Genomic DNA, 21,124 nt, shown 5'->3' on the forward strand with positions numbered 1-21,124 from the left:
TGCAACATGTTTGCGGATCTCTGTCAAACAGGACATGATCTAGCCACGGAGGATGTCTTTCTGTGTGCCAGGTGCAGAAAATGGGAAGAAATTAAGCGCTAACTCAGTGTTCTGATGGACATTTATAAGAGCTTGAAGAGTCGAGTGGATGCCCTCGAAGGAATTAAAATGGGGGTGCCCATCAAGTTCTCAGCTGCCCAAATCAACACCAGAGCAACTTAAGCATCAGGCAACACAGCGGCAACCTTCAGGCCAGAATGTGCTGGTCCCACAGGAGTTAGTTACTGTTGGTGACTCAATTATCAGGGAAACGGGAAATATATTGTGCAAAAAGGATAGATGGAATAGGACCAGGGTATGTCTTCCCCGGGCAAAAGTTGATTACGTTATAGAGCAGATATCATCTTTTAAGGGCACAAAAGGTGATATTGTTGTACATGTTGGCACTAATGACATTAAGTGTAGGAGATATGCCGATTTACTAAGCAAGTACAGGTCAGTGATGAAAAAAAAGTTGCGAGTTAGGGTTAAATTTGAAAGTGTCTGAAAATCCTGCCCAGACATGATAGGAGAGAGTATATGACGAGAGCTTTGCCATTCAGTTCGTCGCTGGAAAGATTGTGCAGGGCTCATGGGGTAGAATTTTTGTCAGCGTGATCTATACTTGTTAACAGGAGAGATTGCTTCTACAGGGATGGGATACACTTAAATAGAATGGGCGTAAGAATATTTGCTGATGCTATTGAGGCAATGTTAGGTGAGTCGGAAAACTGCTCAGACTAACAGGTTAACAGTAGTCACAGGCAGAAGTGGAAATGACTCTTGCACTGCTATTGGAATGAGCAGCAGCCCGAAAAGCCTGTTGCTGGGGATTTCAGGAACTGCTGGGGATCATGAAACAAGTAAATGTAAGTAGAGTAACTAAGGGTAAGAACAGGTGCGTGTATACTTGCATTTACTCTGATGCTAGGAGTATAGTAAATAAATTTGATGAATTTGAAGTGCTGGTTAAAACATCCTAGGCGGATATTGTTGGGATATCAGAGATGTGATGCCACTCATATATAAGGGATGCAGAATTGGAATTTGGGAGTGCAATGTGTACAGAAAGGATAGACAAGACAAGAAGTGAGGAGGGTTTATGCTGTTAGTGAAAAAAACACATAAAATCTAAGGAAGTGCATCCAGTTGACATAGATGGACAGTGCAATGTTGAGTCAGTTTGGTGTGACATAAGCACTGGGAAAGCAAAAATGAGGGTAGGAGTTTGTTATAGGCCTAATGACTATATATAGGCCTAAAGTACAATGAACAATTATACAGAGAAATAGTGGGCCAGTAAATCAGAGTGTCTTATAATGCTGGATTTTAACCTCCCAGATATAGACTGGAACTTGTGGATTGGTCACACGCACACTAGCAAGGCTTTAGTGGATTTATTGGATGATTGTTTTCTACAGCAGCATGTTAGAGAGGCAACAAGAGGGAGTAACACTCTTGATTTGATTATCAGCAGTGATTATTCATGCATTAAGAATTTACAGATAAAGGAACCACTAGGTGGCAGTGGCCACAGTGTACTGATGTGGGATTTACTTAAAGATGTAACTACCATCAGAGGTAAAGGAAAGGGTTTTTGCTTTCATAAGGTGACAACAGTGGTCTCCGAGATTTTTTAGGTTCTGTACAGTGGCACCAACTGATGATGTTACCACCAGCAAATGCTAAGTGAGAAGCATTCAAGGAAGTAATTTTGGAAGCTACTAGGTTTTTTTGTTCCAACTAGAAATACTGCTCTAGGTTCAGGTCCAAATGGATGTCAGATGAAGTAATGAAACTTGTGGCAGAGAAGAAAATTGCATGGGGTGCACATAAATTGTCAGGTGACAGAAGCCTATGGTAGATACAAGCAGGTCTGTAATCAAGTCACAAAGGAAGTTAGGCAAGCGAAGGCAGATCATGAAAAATCTTTGGCAAAGGATGCAAAGATTCTTTACTTATATAAACTCAAAAAGGAAGGGGATGAATCAGATTGGACCACTTGATATCAATGGTTTGACTGTAGATAATCATTCTCAGATAGCTGCTGAAATAAATGAGTATTTTGCATCTGCATTCACACATGGAGTTATTCAAGGAGGAGAGGGCCAGATGTTTATCAAACTCTAAAACAGGGAGTTAAATGATTTTGTAATAACTGAGAGCAAACTGGAGGAGAAATTGTTGAAGTTAAGCATAAGGAAGGCATCTGGGGTGGATGAGATCTATCCAGTTTGTATTAAAGGAGGCATCAAAGGAAGTAAGCAAACCCTTAGCCATAAGTATGAGAACGTCCTTGGACTCAGTGGAAGTTCCCACGGACTGGAGATGTGCAAATGTATCTCCAATTCACTAAGAGGGATCAAAGGGTGACATGAGTAATTACAGACCTGTTAGTTTAACTTCTGTTCCAGGGAAAATAATGGAGTCACTGGTTAAAGAAACACTGCAGGATCATCTAGACAAGACACAAATAATAATTCAGACAGCATGCATTTGTCAAGCGGAAGTCTTATCTGACCAATTTGATTGGATACTATGATATGGTCATAAAGATACTGGATGCAAAAATAATTTTGATATTATATACTTGGATTTCAGGAAAGCTTTTGATACTCTTGCACATGGAAGAGTACAGTACAAACTGGAGCATTATGGCATTAAGAGCAAGTTGTTACACTGGATAAAAGGATGGTTGAGTGGGAGAAGACAGAGAGACAGAGAGTGGTAATCAATGGGTACTGCTCTATGTGGGCTAATGTTATTAGTGGTATTCCTCAGGGTTCGGTATTGAGCCTATTGTTGTTTTGTATATTTATCAGTGATATTGATGAAGGTATATCAAGCTTAATGTCAAAGTTTGCAGATGATACAAAGGTTGGCAAGGTTGTTAATAATAGTAATGACAGTATGCTGCTGCAACAGGATCTGAAAAAGTTGGGTAAATGGGTTGAGAAGTGGCAACTGAAGTTTAACATTGACAAATGCAAAGTACTGCATATGGGTAGAAGTAACCCCAGAGAAATGTACCAACTATGTGGTATTACACTCAAGGTAGTGGAGAATGAAAGAGACCTGGGGGTAATTGTGCAGTCAGATATGAAGTTTTCTGAACAGTGCAGACAGGCTGCCCGAGTATGTCATGGGGTCTTGTCAATGATATACAGGAATTTTGTGAGCAGAGATAAGGAGGTGATTATCCACTTGTATAAGGCAATGGTCAGGCCACACCTTGAGTGCTGCATACAGGTCTGGAAGACTCATTTTAGGAAGGATTTAGAGTTGTTAGAATGAGTACAGAGAAGGGCAACAAGCCTGGTGAAGGGAACAAAGCAGTGCTCTTATGAAGAAAGGCTTAAGTTCTTCAAATTGCAGCTTCTGTAGACCAGTCACCTTAAACCATTCGAGGCAATCTGATTGCAGTGTATAAGGTGGCGCCTCCGTAGCCAGGTGGGAAGGAGCAGCGGTGCGTAGCACACGCTTCTTGATTAGACCGGGGTTCAAGCCCGTCACCACCAAATACAGAGGATGTGGAAAGGTCGGGAATGACCACCGCATATCCCCGAGCAATATGGCCTTAGTTGCTAATGCTCCAAAAAACAAAACAAACAAGTGTATAAGGCCTTGAATGGATTGAGCATGCTCAATGCTGATGAGATTCTTCCTTGTGCTCAGATTACAAACCTGAGCGGACATAGATTCAAACTGAGGAAAGACAGTTGTAGAATAGATGTGTGAAAGTTTGCATTTAGCCAGTGGGTGGTTGATTGCTGGAACAAACTTACATCTGTTGTTATGGAAGTTGATAGCTTAAATAAATTCAAGACAGAACTAGACAAACATTTGGAATAAATGGATCAGTGAAATGGGAAGAGGTTTTTTTTTTTGGCTGATGCTCTACAAGCTTGCTTGCTTTCTTGCATCATGTGCCTCTACTAATGCTAATGCTGTTACTTTTCAACGTGTATCCTGATTTAGTCCAACAGTCAGTCCCCTTTGGAGTCAATACACTTTTTCCACTGATGCTGCAATGCATTGATTCCGACTATGAAGAAATTTTTCTCTTGGGCCTCCATTGCAGCAATGATGTCAGTGGAAAAATGGATGATAGCCAGGTACTTTTTCAAATTAGAAAATAGCTGAAAGTCTCATCTAGTGAATATAGGGAATGGTCCAAGGTTTCAAAGCCATGTGAATTCAGCTCTTAAACCATTTGCCATAATCATTAGTGCCAGACTTGTGAACAGGTGCATTGTCCTTATGGAACAAGACTCCTTTGCTGAGTTTTCCTCAGCATTTGTCTTTTATGTTTTCACACAAACACCTCATAAATTCTGTGTAATATGCCCCTGTCATTTTCTGGCCTTCCTGAAAATAATCTACTAGAACACTCCATCAGCATCCCAAAAACTGATGCATCAACTTGACAGCAGAAGGAATCGACTAGGTTTCTTTGAAGGGGGAAAAAGAAGAGCTGTGTTTTCACTGTTTTGAATGCTCCTTTGTTTTTGGCTGAAAGTAGTGGACCCATATCTCATTCATGGTCACAAACCTTGCAAGAAAATTTGCCTGATCTGCTTGAAAGATGCAAATGTTCACTTGACAACACTTGTGTTTTTGATCTGCTATCAACAACTTTGGGACCCATCATGCAGACATCCTTTTCATAGCAATAACCAACTGTTATATGGTACCCACACAATCATTCAGATGAAATTCCCAAGATGCTGGCAGTGTACTGAACTGTCACTCTCATTCATCACCAGATCATGCACAATATCAACTTCTGGAGTGATGAACATTGCAGATCTTCCACTGTGTGGGTCCTCTCCACTGTTTCAATTCTGCTGCTCACTTCATAACCATGAAATATGAAGGGTCATCTTCCTCCTTGTTGTAACCATATCTTCGTTAATAACTTTTAGCATTAGTTCCTTCCCCCCCCCCCCCAGTATTGGATGACTGCACAGTGACTGATTTTGCCTATCTTTCCTCATTCACACAACTTTGTTGACTTTAGGACTTGCAATTGAATAAAAAAAAATTCATGAAACTTAGTGGATTACTATTTGAAGTGTTATACATTAAGTACAGAAATTTTTAACACTGTACTACTACTTACCCTTTCATACTCAATCCAAAACTTTTCAACTCCCCCCCCCCCCCGACTACAGGACAACTAATCCTCAAATTGTCTTCTTTTAATGCATTTTAAGGATTATTGTCTAATGAAAATTTCATCTGCAGGTGAACATGATCAGGAAGGACAAAATTCCTTGAGGTGCTACTAATGTCGTATGCAAGTCATTCAAGTTTTTTGAATAGTCTTACTTTCTGTTTTTGTTGATTTCTGGCTTGAGAATAAATTTGCTGTAATAAATACAGCAAATTATGGTTGCAGTTAAGGTTGAACTTGACAAGGTACAACAGCTCCTATGTACCAAGCCACTCAATTTTAAAATAAAAATATAAATAAGAAAAGACAAAGTAGCACCTTCAGCAGTACAAACGTATGAACCCTTCCCAAGGAGATATACACCCATCAAAGAATGAGAAAGTGGGCTGTTTCTGAAATAATTTTGTATTTCTATATAGCTTTAATGTCATTACTGTACTTGTGAAGAATTTCAATCTCGTGGTCTTATTAGACTTATATATGGTATCAAATTACACTGGTAGGGAAGAGAGAGCTACGAATTTGCTACCTTTATTTTTTTTGCTTTGTGAAATGTTGGGACAGATATCTAAATACCTATAGTGATTTTATATAATCTTTTGCAATGTAAAGTAAAATATGTGCATTTTCTGTTCTGTATAGAAAACTTATATTTATAAAAAAAATAAACTGACATTTTATTTTGCAGCACCAATCTGTATAGAAGAAGCAGCAGCAGCAGCAGCAAAACCATTAGTTCCAACCACCAAACAAAATTTTCAACAGTGTTCTATTTTATCAAAATGGTTAGTTTCCATAACATTTTTTTAAAGCAAATAGTAAAGATAATTTTACTGTAACACTAGCCACATAATAAATACAGCAAATTATGGTTGCAGTTAAGGTTGAGCTTGACAAGGTACAACAGCTCCTATGTACCAAGCCACTCAATTTTAAAATAAAAATATAAATAAGAAAAGACAAAGCAGCACCTTCAGCAGTACAAACATATGAACCCTTCCCAAGGAGATATACACCCGTGAAATAATGAGTATCACTTTTACAATAAATAGATAATTAGGAACCAGAAAAGCACTACCACTCCAAAGGGATCCCCTCTGCCCATCCCCTTGAGTGGGAGGGACATTTGCTCTGCTGAAGGTAAGTGCTGCTTTGTCTTATTTATATTTTATTTTATTCTGACTTGGTGCATAAGAACAGAATAGGATCATGTATGGTGTTATGGTGAAATTAGGTCTCCATTTCTTACAAGTTTTTTTTGTCCCCCATCAAACCAGATTGTTCAAAAAATATAAAATTTCCATATAAAATTAAAATGTAGCAGTCTCTTGCAACAGTGATAAAGACAAGCGAATCAACTTTTGCAGTCCATTGCTGGTTTTATCAATAATAATATATTGTTGTTCTGATAAGCATATAGTTTACATATGAAGTCTATTTCCATCTGAGTGATGTTAACAAACAGAATGGGTGTGATTTGGAGAGGGAAGCTTGCAAGAAGTAACGACCCAATTGCAACCTCCCCTTCCCCAATGCTAGAGACAGAGAAATTGCACAATGTAGTGTGGCATTTCATCTCATAGTATTGTTTAGATTCGTTTTTGTCAGCAGTGTGTGACTGCTGACCATTATCTCCATTTCCATGAAGAACAGTTTGTCTCATTCCCAAAAGGTGTGGGTGTCAGTTTTGACCAAAAATGTTTCAACAGGATGGAACTCAACTGCATATAAAATGTACTGGATGTTCTTAGTGAGCATCTTCACGTCATCATTAGATTCCAGGACAATCTGCCTGGACTGGAGAAGATATCATCTCCTCAATCTGCAAAAGGAGGTGCAGAAGATGTGATGGACAACTATAGACCAGTGAGTTTGATTTTAGTGGTTGGTAAGATAACACAATCTGTGATTAAGGATACAATACAGGATCGTCTTGATAGGAATGGCATCCTTAATGGATCACAGCATGAGTTTGTGAAGTGAAGTGTTGAGTCTAAAGCTTTTGGCATTGTTCCACACAGAAGACTGTTGTACAAATTGGAAGTGTGGAATTAGGGGCTAGTTAATGCTATGGGTAAAGAAATGGTTGAGTGTTCGAAGACAGAGAGTGGTATACATGGGCACTGATTTTCTCAGAATAATGTTATTAGTGGTATTCCTCTGCGTTCAGTGGTGGCTCCCTTATTATTTTCATTGTTTATTACCAATATTGAAGGCTTATCAAGCTTACTGTCTAAGTTTGCAGATGATATAAAGGTTGGCAGGGTGGTTAATGACAAGAATCAAGGTGTACTGCTGCAACAAGATCTAAAAGAATTAGGCAAGTGGGTCTAAAATTGGCAATTGAGGTTTAACATTGATAAATGCAAGGTACTGCATATGGGCAGCAATAATCCCAGAAAAAATGTACCAATTATGTAGTAGCTCCTTCATTATAAAATCTCTTTCATTCTCCTCACGGTGGAGGAGAACTAAAGAGATCTGGGGTAATTGTATAGTCTGACATGAAATTTTCTAAGCAGTGCAGATGGGCTGATAAGGCAGCTTATGGAGTTTTGTGAATGATATATACAGGAACTTTGCCAGTAGGGATAAGGAGGTGATTATCCTATTGTATAAGGCAATGGTTAGGCAACATCGTGAGTACTGCATGCTGGTCTTGGAAGCCTTACTTTAAGGATGTGGATCTCTTAGAATGAGTGTAGAGAAGAGTGATCAGATTAGTTAGGGACACAAAAGCCCTGCAGTTTTCAAGCACTACAATTTGCAACTCTGCAAATTGCAGTGCTTGAAAACTAAGCACCTGTGAGGAGACCTGATTGACATTCAGGGTTTTAAATCTGATTTCAGTAATCTAAATGCAGCTGGCATCCTTACACTTTGTCAGACAACACATATAAGGGGACATAAACTTAAAAATTGCAAAATATGGCTGTAGGATAGATATATGAAAATTTTCTTTGTCAGAAAGTAATTTATTGTTGGAACAAACTGCTATTTGGTGTCACGAAAATGGGTAATTTGAGTAAATTTAAGGAAGAATTATAAAAAAATTATTAGAGGCAATGGACAGATGAGTTAATAATCCCCCCATCGGTGCTATATGATATGAGCTTGCTTCCTTGCATCATTTGCTGCTACTAATATTAATATCAAGTTTAGTTCCCCTTCTTTGTTTTGGATTGTTTTGTATTTTTAATTTATGGTATATTGCAATGACCTGGCATGTCCTTTGAGACACTTTGGGGACATAATCCACCCTCAGTTGTAATTCATTGCTAAAACCCTTTCTCAACCCTTCAATTAATCCCTCTACTGATATAATACCTTTTTATATTAGACAGAAATAAATTTTATATATTTTGATATATTTTTGTATAGCAATTTGTGCTGTAATAATAGTTTTCTTTTATAAATTTCAGCTCAGTTGGTTCTCTTTCCCCAACTATAGAGGACACACATGTCAATTCTAAAATGAAAGAACATATTCAACGTACAGCAAGAATTGATAAAAGTATGTTATAATAAGGAATAAAATTTAAAATAGATTATTATTGTTGTTGTCATTTATCATCAAGGTTTATATATATTATATAAAAGTTAAAGAAACTGTGAATGTCAGTCATTAATTCCCCAGATTAACATTAGCATTAGTAGAGGCATATGATGCAAGAAAGCAAGCTTATACAGTATCAGCCAATAAATAAAAAAAATAAAAAAAAACCCTTCCCATTACACCCACCCATTCACTCCAAATGTTTGTCCAGTTCTTCCTTGAATTTAGCATTAGCATTAGTTGAGGCATATGATGCAAGAAAGCAAGCTTATACAGCATCAACCAAAAAAAAAAAAAAAAAATTCCATTTCACCCATCTGGTCACTCCAAATGTTTGTCTAGTTCAGCCTTAAATTTATTTAAGCTATCAACTTCCACAACAACAGATGGAAGCCTGTTCCAGCAATCGACCACCCACTGGCTAAAGGCAAACTTCCGCACATCTATTCTACAACTGTCTTTCCTCAATTTGAATCTATGCCCCCTCAGGTTCTTAATCTGAGCAAGCAGAATTATCCTGTCAGCATTGAGCCTGCTCAAACCATTCAAGATCTTATACACCTCGATCAGATCATCTCGCAAGTGCCTAGTCTCCAGATGCTGCAACTTGCAGATCTTAAGCCTTTCTTTGTAAGCGCACCTTGAGCAGGATTATCAATAGTCGAACCATCTATGTTAAGTGCACCAATCTGATTTGTCCCCTTGCTGCCTCCGTAGCCTAGTGGTCAGGAGCGGGAGTGCAGTGGCACACGCTCTTTGAGTAGACCGGGGTTCAAGCCCCTGGCTGCTGAATACGGTCGATCTGCCAACCCGCACTGGACCAGCGTGGCAGATTATGGTCCATTTCCCTCAGCATGAATTGTTGAGGAGGCTTCCATCCTGCAGTGGGTTGATAATGGCTGCAATTTACTTTTTTTTTTTTTTTTTCTAGAGTTTATGTAAGTAAAGAACTCTTTTCTGTTTTTCTTTGCATCCTTTGCCAAAATTTCTCGTAATCTGCCTTCATCTGCCTAACCTCCTTTGTGACTTGATTACAAACTACCTTATATCTCCCATAGGCTTCTGTGTTGCCTGATAATTTATATGCATCATGTGCATTTTAATTTTCTTGCCACAAGCCTCATTAATTCATCTGACATCCATTTAGGCCTTGAACAGTATTTCTTAGTTGGTATGAAAAGCCTAGTAGCCTCCAAGATTAAGTCCCTGAAGGCTTTCCATTTATAATCCACCATTGGTAACATCATCAGTTGATCCCACTATAGAATTAAAACTATCTGAGACCACTGACTGTGATCACTGTCACCTAGTGGTTCCTTTATCTGCAAATGCTTAATGCATGAATAATAACTAATGATAATCTGATCAAGGGTATTACTCCCTCTGGTTGCCCCTTGAACATGTTGCTGTAGAAAACAATCCTCCAATAAATCCACAAAAGTCTTTCTGGCGTGTGAGTGACCAACCCAAAAGTTTCAGTCAATATCTGGAAAGTTAAAATCCCCATCACAAGATATTCTGATTTACTGGCCATTCTGTTTCTCTGCACAACTGTACATTGTACTCATCAGAGTTTTTAGACCTATAACATACTCCTACTCTCATTTTCCCTTTCTCAGTGTTTTCACACCAAACAGACTCAACATTGCACTGTCCACCCGTGTCAACTGGATGCACTGCCTTAGATTTTGTGTTTCTTAACTAACAGCATAACCCTTCCTCCCTTCCTACCCTATCTGTCGTTTCTGTACACATTGTACTCCTCAAATTCCAATTCTGCACTGCTTATATCTGTGTGACACCACGTTTCTGATATCCCAACAATATCTGCCTTTGATGTCTTGATCAGCACTTCAAATTTATCAATTTTATTTACTATACTTCTAGCATTAGTGTACATGCAAGTATATATGCACTTGTTCTTACTCTTAGTTACCCTAACAGAACCCATGTATTTACTTGTTCCATGATGACTCCCAGCAGCTCTTGAAGTCCCTAGCAACTTTCTCTCTAGGCTGCTGCTCGTTACAGTAGAAACAGTGCAAGAATCGCTTTTGCCTCTGCCTGCGGCTACTGTTAATCTTTTAGTTTGTGAATCCCCCAAGCTGGACGTTTTCTGACTGATTGCAGTAAACAGTTCCAGAACTAGAGGCCATAAATTCAAATTAAGGGGGAAGAGTTTTAGACTGGACTCCAGGAAGTTGTCTTTTAACCAGTGAGTTGTTAATTACTATTACTGGAATAAAGTTGTCCCATGGGTGGTTAAGATTGATATTTTGGGGAAATTCAAAGGTCAGCTGAATAGATACCAATGTAATGAGGGAGTCAGATAGTTATTTTATTATTATTTTTTTTATTGTTTTTAATTAATTATTATTATTTTTTATTTTTTAGCTTGTGCAGCAAAAGTCTTGGAACCTAACACCACCAGAAGCACCTCAAATATCTGTTCCTTTTACCCTTTTGATATGAAGTTTGATAGAAATCTAAGTATAATTTTATTGAATGAAAAACAGAATTTTACTTTAGGTTCACAACTGGCTCTCAAAAAACGTGGCTTAACTGCAGTGTTTGTTTTCACAGAAATGTACAGCGGAGAGTGACTGGAACTTTTTCAAGTGGCTGCTTTGCTGTAAAAAGTGCTCAAAATATGAAATTGTCTGTTAGAGTAAAGTTAATGTGAAGTTTAGTATTCTGTGAATCTTTCAAGTTGCATAATTAATTCTTTGAGAATAAAAATATAGCTATATAAAAAGCATACAAGAAGTAGTCCCTTATTGTTGGTATATTCTATATATTCCATGCCTACATGCAAGATTTTTCAATGTATCTACTCAAAGCTTATACAGTATGGATATTTCGTGCACTTTTATTTCATTAAAGGTTAATTTTTTGAACAGAAACAGTTTATCATTCAGTATAAAAGCCAGAAAACATTGTCAAGTATGCAGAAATGTACAGTTTGTAAAATAAAATAAGAAAGATTGGGAATGAACAAATATCTCTCCATACACAGAGGTTACAAGGGTGATCTGGACAATTACAAACTTATAAGTTAGGAAACTTTATGGAATCTATGATTAAGGATGTAATGCAATATAATTTTTCAGTAGTAATGATATTATAAGAGAATCAGAACATACTGAGTGGCACCGTATCCCTGATATCCCTACAAAGTTCATGTGTGATTAATTAACCAGTACTTCAAATTTGTGAAATTTATTTACTATACTCCTAGCATTAGTATATGTGCAAGTCTATTCTATGCATCTGTTTTTACTCTTAAGCCTGACACAGCCCGTGTATTTGTCTGTTCTATGAGGTGGGCCATACTGGCCTTGTAATCCTCAACCTCTTTCTTTCTTTCCAGGCTGTTGCACATCCCAAGAGAAGCAGTGTAAGAATTACTTTCACTGCCTTCAGCTGCTGTTAACTGCTTAGGCTGTCTTCCCCCCCAATAGCTTTTTCCAGCTCACCTTTCTTAAGGGATATAAATTTAAATTCAAATAGAATTGCGGATAGAAATGTAAAAATTGGCTTTCAGCTAGAGAGTGTTGGAACAGCCATCCATTTGGTGTTGAGGAAATGAATTAATTTTAATAAATTTGAGGAAGAACTAGACAAATTATTAGAGGGGCAGACAAATGCTAGTAGTTTTTTTTTTCAACTGACATTGTATAGTATTTGTTTCCTTGCACCATTTGCCACTACAAATTACTTTCTTAAATATTTTCAAATTTAAAGAAATTTGTTCATTTCTGTTCATTTTTAGGACTTCAAAATGATCCACAAGATGATACAAATTATGTTTCCAAGAAAATTGTCCCCTTCAAAAAAGAGGTATAATTTTAAAATGAGCAACATTTTTAAATAAGATTAAATATATAATGTAAGCTTAAATTTATTTTAATTTCCCAGATATTAACTGGAATTTGTGGGTTGGTCTCAAACTAGCAAGGCTTTTAGGGATTTATTGGATGATTGTTTTCTACACCAGTATGTTTGGGAGGCAACTAGAGGGAGTAATACTCTTGATCTGATTATCAGTAGTGTTTCTTCATGCATTAAGAATCTGCAGATAAAGGAACTACTAGGTGGCATTGATCACAGTGTGCTGCAGTGGGATTTACTCAAAGAGGCAACTACTATCAGGGGTAAAGGGAAGGGTTTTTGCTTTCGTAAAAGTGACTACGGTGGTCTGAGACAGTATTTAAATTCTATACGGTGGGACCAACTGATGATGTGACCAACAGCAAATTCAAAATGTGAAGCATTCAGAGAATTAATCTTGAAAAGCTACTAGACTTTTCATACAAACTAAGAAATATTGTTCAAGATTTAGGCCTAAATGGATGTCAGATGAACTAATTAGACATATGGCAGAGAAGAAAAATGTATGGGATACATATAAATTAACAGGTGACACGGAAGCCTGTGATAGATATAAGCTGCTCTGTAACTAAGTCACAAAGGAGGTTAGGCAGGCAAAGGATGCAGAGAAAAACAGCAAAAGGTTCTTTACTTATGTAAACTCTAGTAGGAAGGGGGATGAATCAGATTGGTCCACTTGATATTGATGGTTCAACTGTTGATGATCCTGGTCAGGTAGCTAACAAACTAAATGAATATTTTGCATCTAAATTCACACATGAGGAGTTATTCAGGGAGGGAAATGCCAGAGGTGTATTAAACTCTGGCAGTAAGCTAGATAATCTTGTAATAACTGAGAGTAAAGTGAAGGAGAAATTGTTGAAGATAAACATAAGGCACCTGGGGTGGATAGAATCTATCCAGTTATATTAAAGGAGGCAGCAAAGGAAGTAAGCAAACCCTTAGCCATAATCATGAGAGCTTCCTTGGACTCGGGGGTGGTACCCATAGACTGGAGATGTGACCGCAATCCACAAAGGAAGATCAAAGGGAGACACGGGTAATTACAGACCTGTTAGTTTAACTTCTGTTCCAGGGAAATTAATGGAGGCTCTGGTTAAAGTAGCATTGCAGGATCATCTAGACAAGACTTCAGTTATAGCTCGGACACAGCATGGTTTGTTAAGTGGAAGTGTTGTCTGACCAATTTGATTTGAAACTATGATGTGGACACAAAGGAACTGGGTGCAGGGAATAACTTATATCATATATTTGGATCTTAGAAAGGCTTTTGTTACTGTTGCACATGGAAGACTGCTGCATAAATTAGAGCAGTGTGGCACTGGAGGCAAATTGCTGCTATGGATAAAGGGATGGTTGAGTGGGAGAAGACAGAGTGGTAATCAATGGACACTGCTCTTTGTGGACTAATGTTATTAGTATATTCCCAAAGGGTTCAGTGTTGGGTCCATTGTTTTCTGTATTTATTAATGATATTTATGATTATATATTAAGCTTAATGTCCAAGTTGCAGATGATACAAAGATCGGTATGGTTGTTAATGACACTAATGACAGTATGCTGCTGCAACAGAATCTAGAAAAGTTGTGCAGGTGGGCTGAGAGGTGGAAACTGAAGTTTAGCATTGACAAATGATGTAAAATACTGCATATTGGAAGCAGTAACCCCAGAGTAACATATGAACTGTGTGGTACTACACTGACAGTGGTAGAGAGTGAAAAGGACCTGAGGGTAATTGTGCAGTCAGATATGAAGTTTTCTGAGCAGTGCAGATGGTCTGCAAGAGTAGCTCATGGTGTCTTGTGAATGATATACAGGAATTTTTCTAGCAATGGTGTCTTGTGAATGATATACAGGAATTTTTCTAGCAGGGATAAGGAGGTGATTATTCCCTTGTATAAGGCAATGGTCAGGCCACACCTTGAGTACTGTATATAGGTCTGTAGTGTTCATTTTAAGAAGGATGTAGAGCTGTTGGAACGAATACAGAGAAGGGCCACAAGATTAGTGAATGGAACAAAGGGTTGCTCTTACAAAGAAAGGCTTAAGTTTTGCAAATTACAGTGTCTGGAGACTTAGACACCTGCGAGGTGAACTGATTGAGGTGTACAAAGCCTTGAATGGTTTGAGCATGTTGAATGCTGATGGGATTCTTCCTCTTGCTCAGAATAATCGCCTGAGAGGGCATAAATACAAATTGAGGAAAGACAATTGTAGAATAGATGTGCAGAAGTTTGCCTTTTGCCTGCGGGTGGTTAAGTGCTGGAACAAACTTCCATCTGTCGCTGTAGAAGTTGTTAGCTAAAATAGATTCAAGGCTGAACTAGACAAACATTTGGAGCGAGTGGATGGGTGAAATGAGAAGGGTGTATGTAAATTCAGTTATAGTACATCTTAAATAATTTGAAGTACATTTTCTTATATTTTGTACAGTTAAGTAAAAAATAACAAAAAACAAACTGAGAATCTCTACCAGATACCCAGAATTTCATTGTTGTAGGCTGCTCCAAATTTAAAATTGTTCTTTAGGCTACATTACTGAAATATGTCTTCAGTAAGCACCTCATATAGTTTAAGGTAATATGCAGATTACATGCTGAATGCATTATTTCATAATGTATTCAGCATATGCATAGCTTTTCTAAAATTTTTTTGCTTTTTAACCACTTTCCTGTATGCTGCAAAGTCAGCTGTTTCCCTGAATAGCCATTGGCTGTCAGTCCCCTATACATACAGGCTAATAATGCTCATTATGATCCCAGCAGCAAGATTCTTGTCATGGATGCGTCACAAATAAATTACACCTTATTAAGCTTGTAATCAAGCACTGGCAGTCCAGTCTACAGGTTCTGGAGAGAGGAAGTTGTTCTTACTTAGCTCTGCATAAGTTACAGTCATCTGACACATTCCTTTTTGCTGAGGGCAGATAAACCACCTACACCGATGAGCCAAAACATTATGACCACCTGCCTAACATGATGTTGGTCCTCCATGTGCAGCCAAAATAGATTGTGCCCAGTGAGGCATGGATGCTACAAAATTTCTAAATGTGGTTTGTGGCATCTGCTACCAACATGTACCTGCAGATCCTTTAACTCCTGTAAGGTTCATGGTTGAGATGCCGTAGATCGGAGTTGCTGTTCCAACACAAACCACAGATGCTCAGTGGGATTAATGTCTGGGAAATTTGGAGGGCAGTACCTGGAAGTGTTCTGCAAACCAGGCTTGAACAATCCGGACATTGTGGCATGGTGCATTATCCTGTTGAAAGATGGCACCCCTAGACTGGAAGATATGTTGCCATGAAAGGGTGTACCTGGTTAGCAATGATGTGTAAACAGGTGGTAGATGTCAGCGTGCACAGCACATGGATAACTGGACCCAGGGTATCCCAGCAGAACATCACCAAAAGCAAGACACTGCCGCCACCGGCTTGTTTTTTGTCCCATCATTTCCCCCGGTAAACGATGCACACGTACCCAGCCATCTACATGGCGCAACAGAGAAGGTAATTCATCGGACTAGACAGCCTTCTTCCAGTCGCTCAAGGTCCAGTTTCAATGCTCGAGTGCCCATTGTAGGCACTGTTGCCAGTGAACCATGGTTAGCATTAGCATTAGTACAGGCATATGATGTAAGAAAGCAAGCTTATGCAGAATCAACCAAAAAAAAAAAAAATGCTCCCATTTCACCCCACCATTCGTTCCAAATGCCTGTTCAGCTTAGCCTTAAATTTGTTTAGGCTATTAGCGTCCACAGAAAAGATGGAAGCCTGTTCCCCCAATCAACTACCTGCTGGCTAATGGCAAATTTCCGCACATCTATTCTATAATCTTTCCTTAGTTTGAAACTGTACCCCCGAGGTTCTTAGTCTGAGCAAGAGGAAGAATCCCATCAGCATTCAGCTTACTCAACCTATTCAAGGCCTTATACACCTCAATCAGATCACCTCGCAGGTGTCTACTCTCCAGGTGCTGCAATTTGCAGAACTTAAGCCTTTCTTGGTAAGAGCACCCCTTTGTTCCCCTCACCAATCTTGTCACCCTTTTTTATACTCGTTCTAGCAACTCTACATCCTTCCTAAAATGAGGCCTCCAGATCTGTACACAGTACTCTAGATGTGGCCTGACCATTGCCTTGTATAACGGGATAATCACCACCTCCCTGTTCCTACTAGCAAAATTCCTATATATCATTAACAAGTCTGCACTGCTCAGCAAACTTCATATTTGACTGCACAATTACCCCCAGGTCTTTTCCACTTCCCTGAGTGTAGTACCACAGAGTTGATACGTTTTTCTTGGTTTATTGCTACCCATATGCAGTACTTTGCATTTGTCAATGTTAAACTTCAGTTGCCACTTCTCAGCCCATTTTCCCAACTTATCTAGATCCAGTTGGAGTAGCATACTGTCTTTACTGTCATTAACAACCCTGCCAACCTTTGTATCATCTACAAACTTGGACATTAAACCTGATATACCTTCATCAATATCATTGATAAGTATACAAAACAACAATGGGCCCAACACCGAACCCTGGGAACTCCACTAACAACATTTGTCCAAGAAGAGCAGTGTCCATTGATTACCACTCTCTGTCGTCTCCCACTCAACCATCCCTTTATCCATTGTAGCAACATGAGCACTCGGAGTGGCCTGTGGCCACGCAGCCCCATTTTCAGCAGGGTTCGATGTACTGTGTGTTGTGGCACATTACTCCCACCACCAGCATTCCAATTACCAGTGAGTTGTGCCACAGTCTCCCTTCTGTTGCCATGTACCATCCAGGAGAGCCTTTGCTCACCTCGAACATTGATGAGCTGTGGTTGTCCAACACTTCACCAGTGGTTAATGAGTTTTCTCCTTCAGACAAGCCGACCGGGCTAGCCAGGTGGGTAAAGTGCCTGTCTGGCAACCCAAAGGTCACGGGTTCGAATCCCGCCTCGGGCTTGGATCAAAGTACTACAAAAACCTTGGGAGGTGCACTATGGCCACAGAAGCTGATGCGCCAACAACTACAAAAATAAAAAAATAATAAAAAAATCCTTCAGACAAATATTGGTAGGTACTAACCACAACTTACCGCGAGCATCCTACCAGCCATGTCATTTTGGATATGCTCCGACCCAGTTGTCTGGCCATGAAAATTTGGCCTTTGTCAAACTAATTTAGCTCTGCTGCCTTTCCCATCTGAAGAACAAGAGTAACACTGATTAATGGAGCTCAGTATTAGGTGTTTTTTATACTGTGTCCTGACCCGCACATGTGCCGTAGTTCACCTGTAGGTGCTTCGATTTGCATAACGACTTGTTGATCATCATGTTTTGGCTCATCGGTGTAGGTGTGAGAATTGTGAAACTTTTTTAACTGTTTATCATGTTTTCATTGAATGTCCTGTGCTTAGGATGGACATTTTATGTTTTACTATTTTTAATGATCTGGCTTAACTGTTTACACAGTCAGATTTTAGATGACAGAGATTACATGTCTGACATTTTTAACTTTCTATGCTCTATTAATTTATACACAAATATTTGAATTTATGCTTTATATTTTGTTCGTTAACTACATTTTTTATCATTGTATTCTATCTATATTTTAGAACATCATATTTAACTTTTGACTTGGTAGCGTGTTTATAGGTTACCAAAATTTTGTACTCTTTTTATTTTTGACTTTAGCATTAGTAGAGACATATGATGCAAGAACTTGGTGCATTATGGCCTAAGCTGCCAATGTGCCACTAAAAATTAAACCAACCAACCAGAGTACAAATTAGAAACTGCTTTTTTTTTTTACTTAAAATAAAGAAATGGATGAAATCCCTAAGTCTTTTTTCTTTTTTTCATTTTGCAGGTCAAGAATTATGCAAAAAAAGATAGAATACAGAAAAGAATCTTAACTAGCACTTACTCAATAAGTGAAAAATTTCAGTATATGGATTCGGTATGTATTACATTTAATTACATTAATAACAGCATAGGGGTAGACTTTTTTTCAGCCTGGACTGTACTTGTTAACAGGAGAGACTGCTTCTACAGGAATGGGATACATTTAAATAGAAAGGATGCAAGAATATTTGCTGATGCTATCAAGGCAGTATTAGGTGGGTCGGAAAACTGCCATCTTGGGGGGATACAAAGACTAATAGATTAACAGTAGCCACTGGCAGAGGTGAAAGTGATTCTTGCACTGCTTCTATTGGAATGAGCAGAAGCCTGAAAAACAAGATGCAGGATATTTCAAAGACTGCTGGGAGTCATTGCGGTACAAGTAAACACACGGGTTGTGTTAGGGTAGCTAAGAATAGAAACAGGTGCATGTATACTTGCGTGTACACCAATGCTAGGTGTTTAGTAAATAAATTTGATGAATTTGAGGTATTGCTCAAAACATCAAAGGCAGATATTGTTGGGATATCAGAGACGTGGTGTCACACAGATATAAGGAATGCAGAACTGGAATTTGGGGAGAACAACGTCTACAGAAAGGATAGGCAGGATAGGAAGGGAGCAGGGGTTATGCTATTAGTTAAGAAACACATAAAATCCAAGGAAGTGAAGCCAGTTGACATCGCTGGATAGTGCAGTGTCGATACAGTTTGGTGTGACATAAGCACTGGGAGATCAAAATTGAGAGTAGGAGTGTGCTATAGGCCTAATGACTCTGATGAGTATAATAAGAAACTGTACAGGGAAATAGAGTGGACAAGTACATCAGAGAGTCTTATAATGTGGGATTTTAAATTCCCTGATATTGACTGGAATTTGTGGGTTGGTCACTCACACACTAGCAAGGCTTTTGTGAATTTATTGGATGATTGTTTTCTCTATCAGCATGTTTGGGAGGCAAATAGAGTGAGTAATACTCTTGATCTGATTATCAGTAGTGATTCTTCATGCATTAAGAATCTGCAGATAAATGAACCACTAGGTGGCAGTGATCACAGTGTGCTGAAGTGGGAATTACTCAAAGAGGTAACTACCATCAGGGGTAAAGAGAAGGAATGAATTTATATATATTTTTAGACAGGGTTATTACTTTCGTAAAGGCGACTAGGATGGTCTGAGACAGTATTTAAATTCTATACAGTGCGACCAACTGAAGATGTTGCCAACACCAAATTCCAAATGGGAAGCATTCAAAGAACTTATCCTGGAAGCTACTAGGCTTTACATACCAACTAAGAAATATTGTTCAAGGTTTAGGCCTAATTGAACTAATGAGACATATACCAGACAAGAAAAATGCATGGGATACATATAAATTAACATGTGACACAGACGCCTATGATAGATACAAGTTGATCTGTAACCAAGTTACAAAGGAGGTTAGGCAGGCAAAGGCAGATTACGAGAAATCTTTGGCAAGGGATGCAAAGAAAAACAGCAAAGAGTTCTTTACTTATGTAAACTCTAGAAGGAAGGAGATGAATCAGATTGGTCCACTTGATATTGATGGGTCCACTGTTGATGATCCTGCTCATGTAGCTAACCAACTAAATGAATATTTTGCATCGACATTCACACATGAGGAGTTGTTCAGCGAGGGGAATGCCAGAGGTGTATTCAACTCTGGCAGTAAGCTAGAGATCTTGTAATAACTGAGAGAAAAGTGGAGGAGAAATTGTTGAACATAAACACAAGAAAGGCACCCGGGGTGGATGGGATCTATCCAGTTATATTAAAGGAGGCAGCAAAGGAAGTAAGCAAACCCTTAGCCATAATTATGAGAGCTTCATTGGACCTCAGGGGAGTCCAAATTTCACCCACAGACTGGAGATGTGCAAATGTGACCCCAATTCACAAAGGAGAATCAAAGGCCAACACACGTAATTATAGACCTGTGAGTTTAACTTCTGTTCCAGGAAAATTAATGGAGGCACTGGTTAAAGAAGCACTGCAGGATCATCTAGACAAGACTTCATTTATAGCTCGGACACAGCATGGTATTGTTAAGGGGAAGTCTTGCTTGACCAATTTGATTGGATACTATGATGCAATCACAAAAGAACTGGATGCAGGAAATAACTTTGATATTATATACTTGGATCTTAGAAAGGCTTTTGATATTGTTGCACATGGAAGACTGCTGCACAAGTTGGAGCAGTGTGGCACTGGAGGCAAATTGCTGCTATGGATAAAGGGGTGGTTGAGGGGGAGAAGACAGAGTGGTAATCAATGGACACCGCTCATCGTGGACTAATGTTATTAGTGGAGTCCCTCAGGGTTCAGTGTTGGGTTCATTATTGTTTTCTGTATTTATAAATGATATTGATGATGGTATATCAAGCTTAATGTCCAAGTTTGCAGACGATACAAAGGTTGGCAGAGTTGTCAAGGTCACTACTGACACTATGCTGCTGCAATAGGATCTGGAAAGGTTGAGCAGATGGGTTGAGAGGTGGCAAATGAAGTTTAACATTGACAAATGTAAAGTACTACATATGGGAAACAGCAA

The 21,124-nt window shown here is 38.8% G+C and overlaps 1 protein-coding gene across 1 annotated transcript in view; it reads left to right on the forward strand.

Annotated features, from left to right (window-relative positions):
• Positions 1-21,124, forward strand: part of LOC150084937 (uncharacterized) — a 53,496-nt gene that overhangs the window by 30,723 nt on the left and 1,649 nt on the right. The window contains exons 4-7 of the mRNA XM_090375658.1: positions 5,904-6,000; positions 8,638-8,729; positions 12,544-12,611; positions 18,521-18,610. Coding sequence (XP_090231784.1) covers positions 5,904-6,000; positions 8,638-8,729; positions 12,544-12,611; positions 18,521-18,610 — 347 coding nt within the window. The remainder of the gene's footprint in view (positions 1-5,903; positions 6,001-8,637; positions 8,730-12,543; positions 12,612-18,520; positions 18,611-21,124) is intronic.

This window comes from Mastigoproctus giganteus, chromosome 6, assembly GCF_048544385.1.
Source record: "Mastigoproctus giganteus isolate SK-2022 chromosome 6, ASM4854438v1, whole genome shotgun sequence".
In the NCBI taxonomy this organism is placed as follows: domain Eukaryota; kingdom Metazoa; phylum Arthropoda; class Arachnida; order Uropygi; family Thelyphonidae; genus Mastigoproctus; species Mastigoproctus giganteus.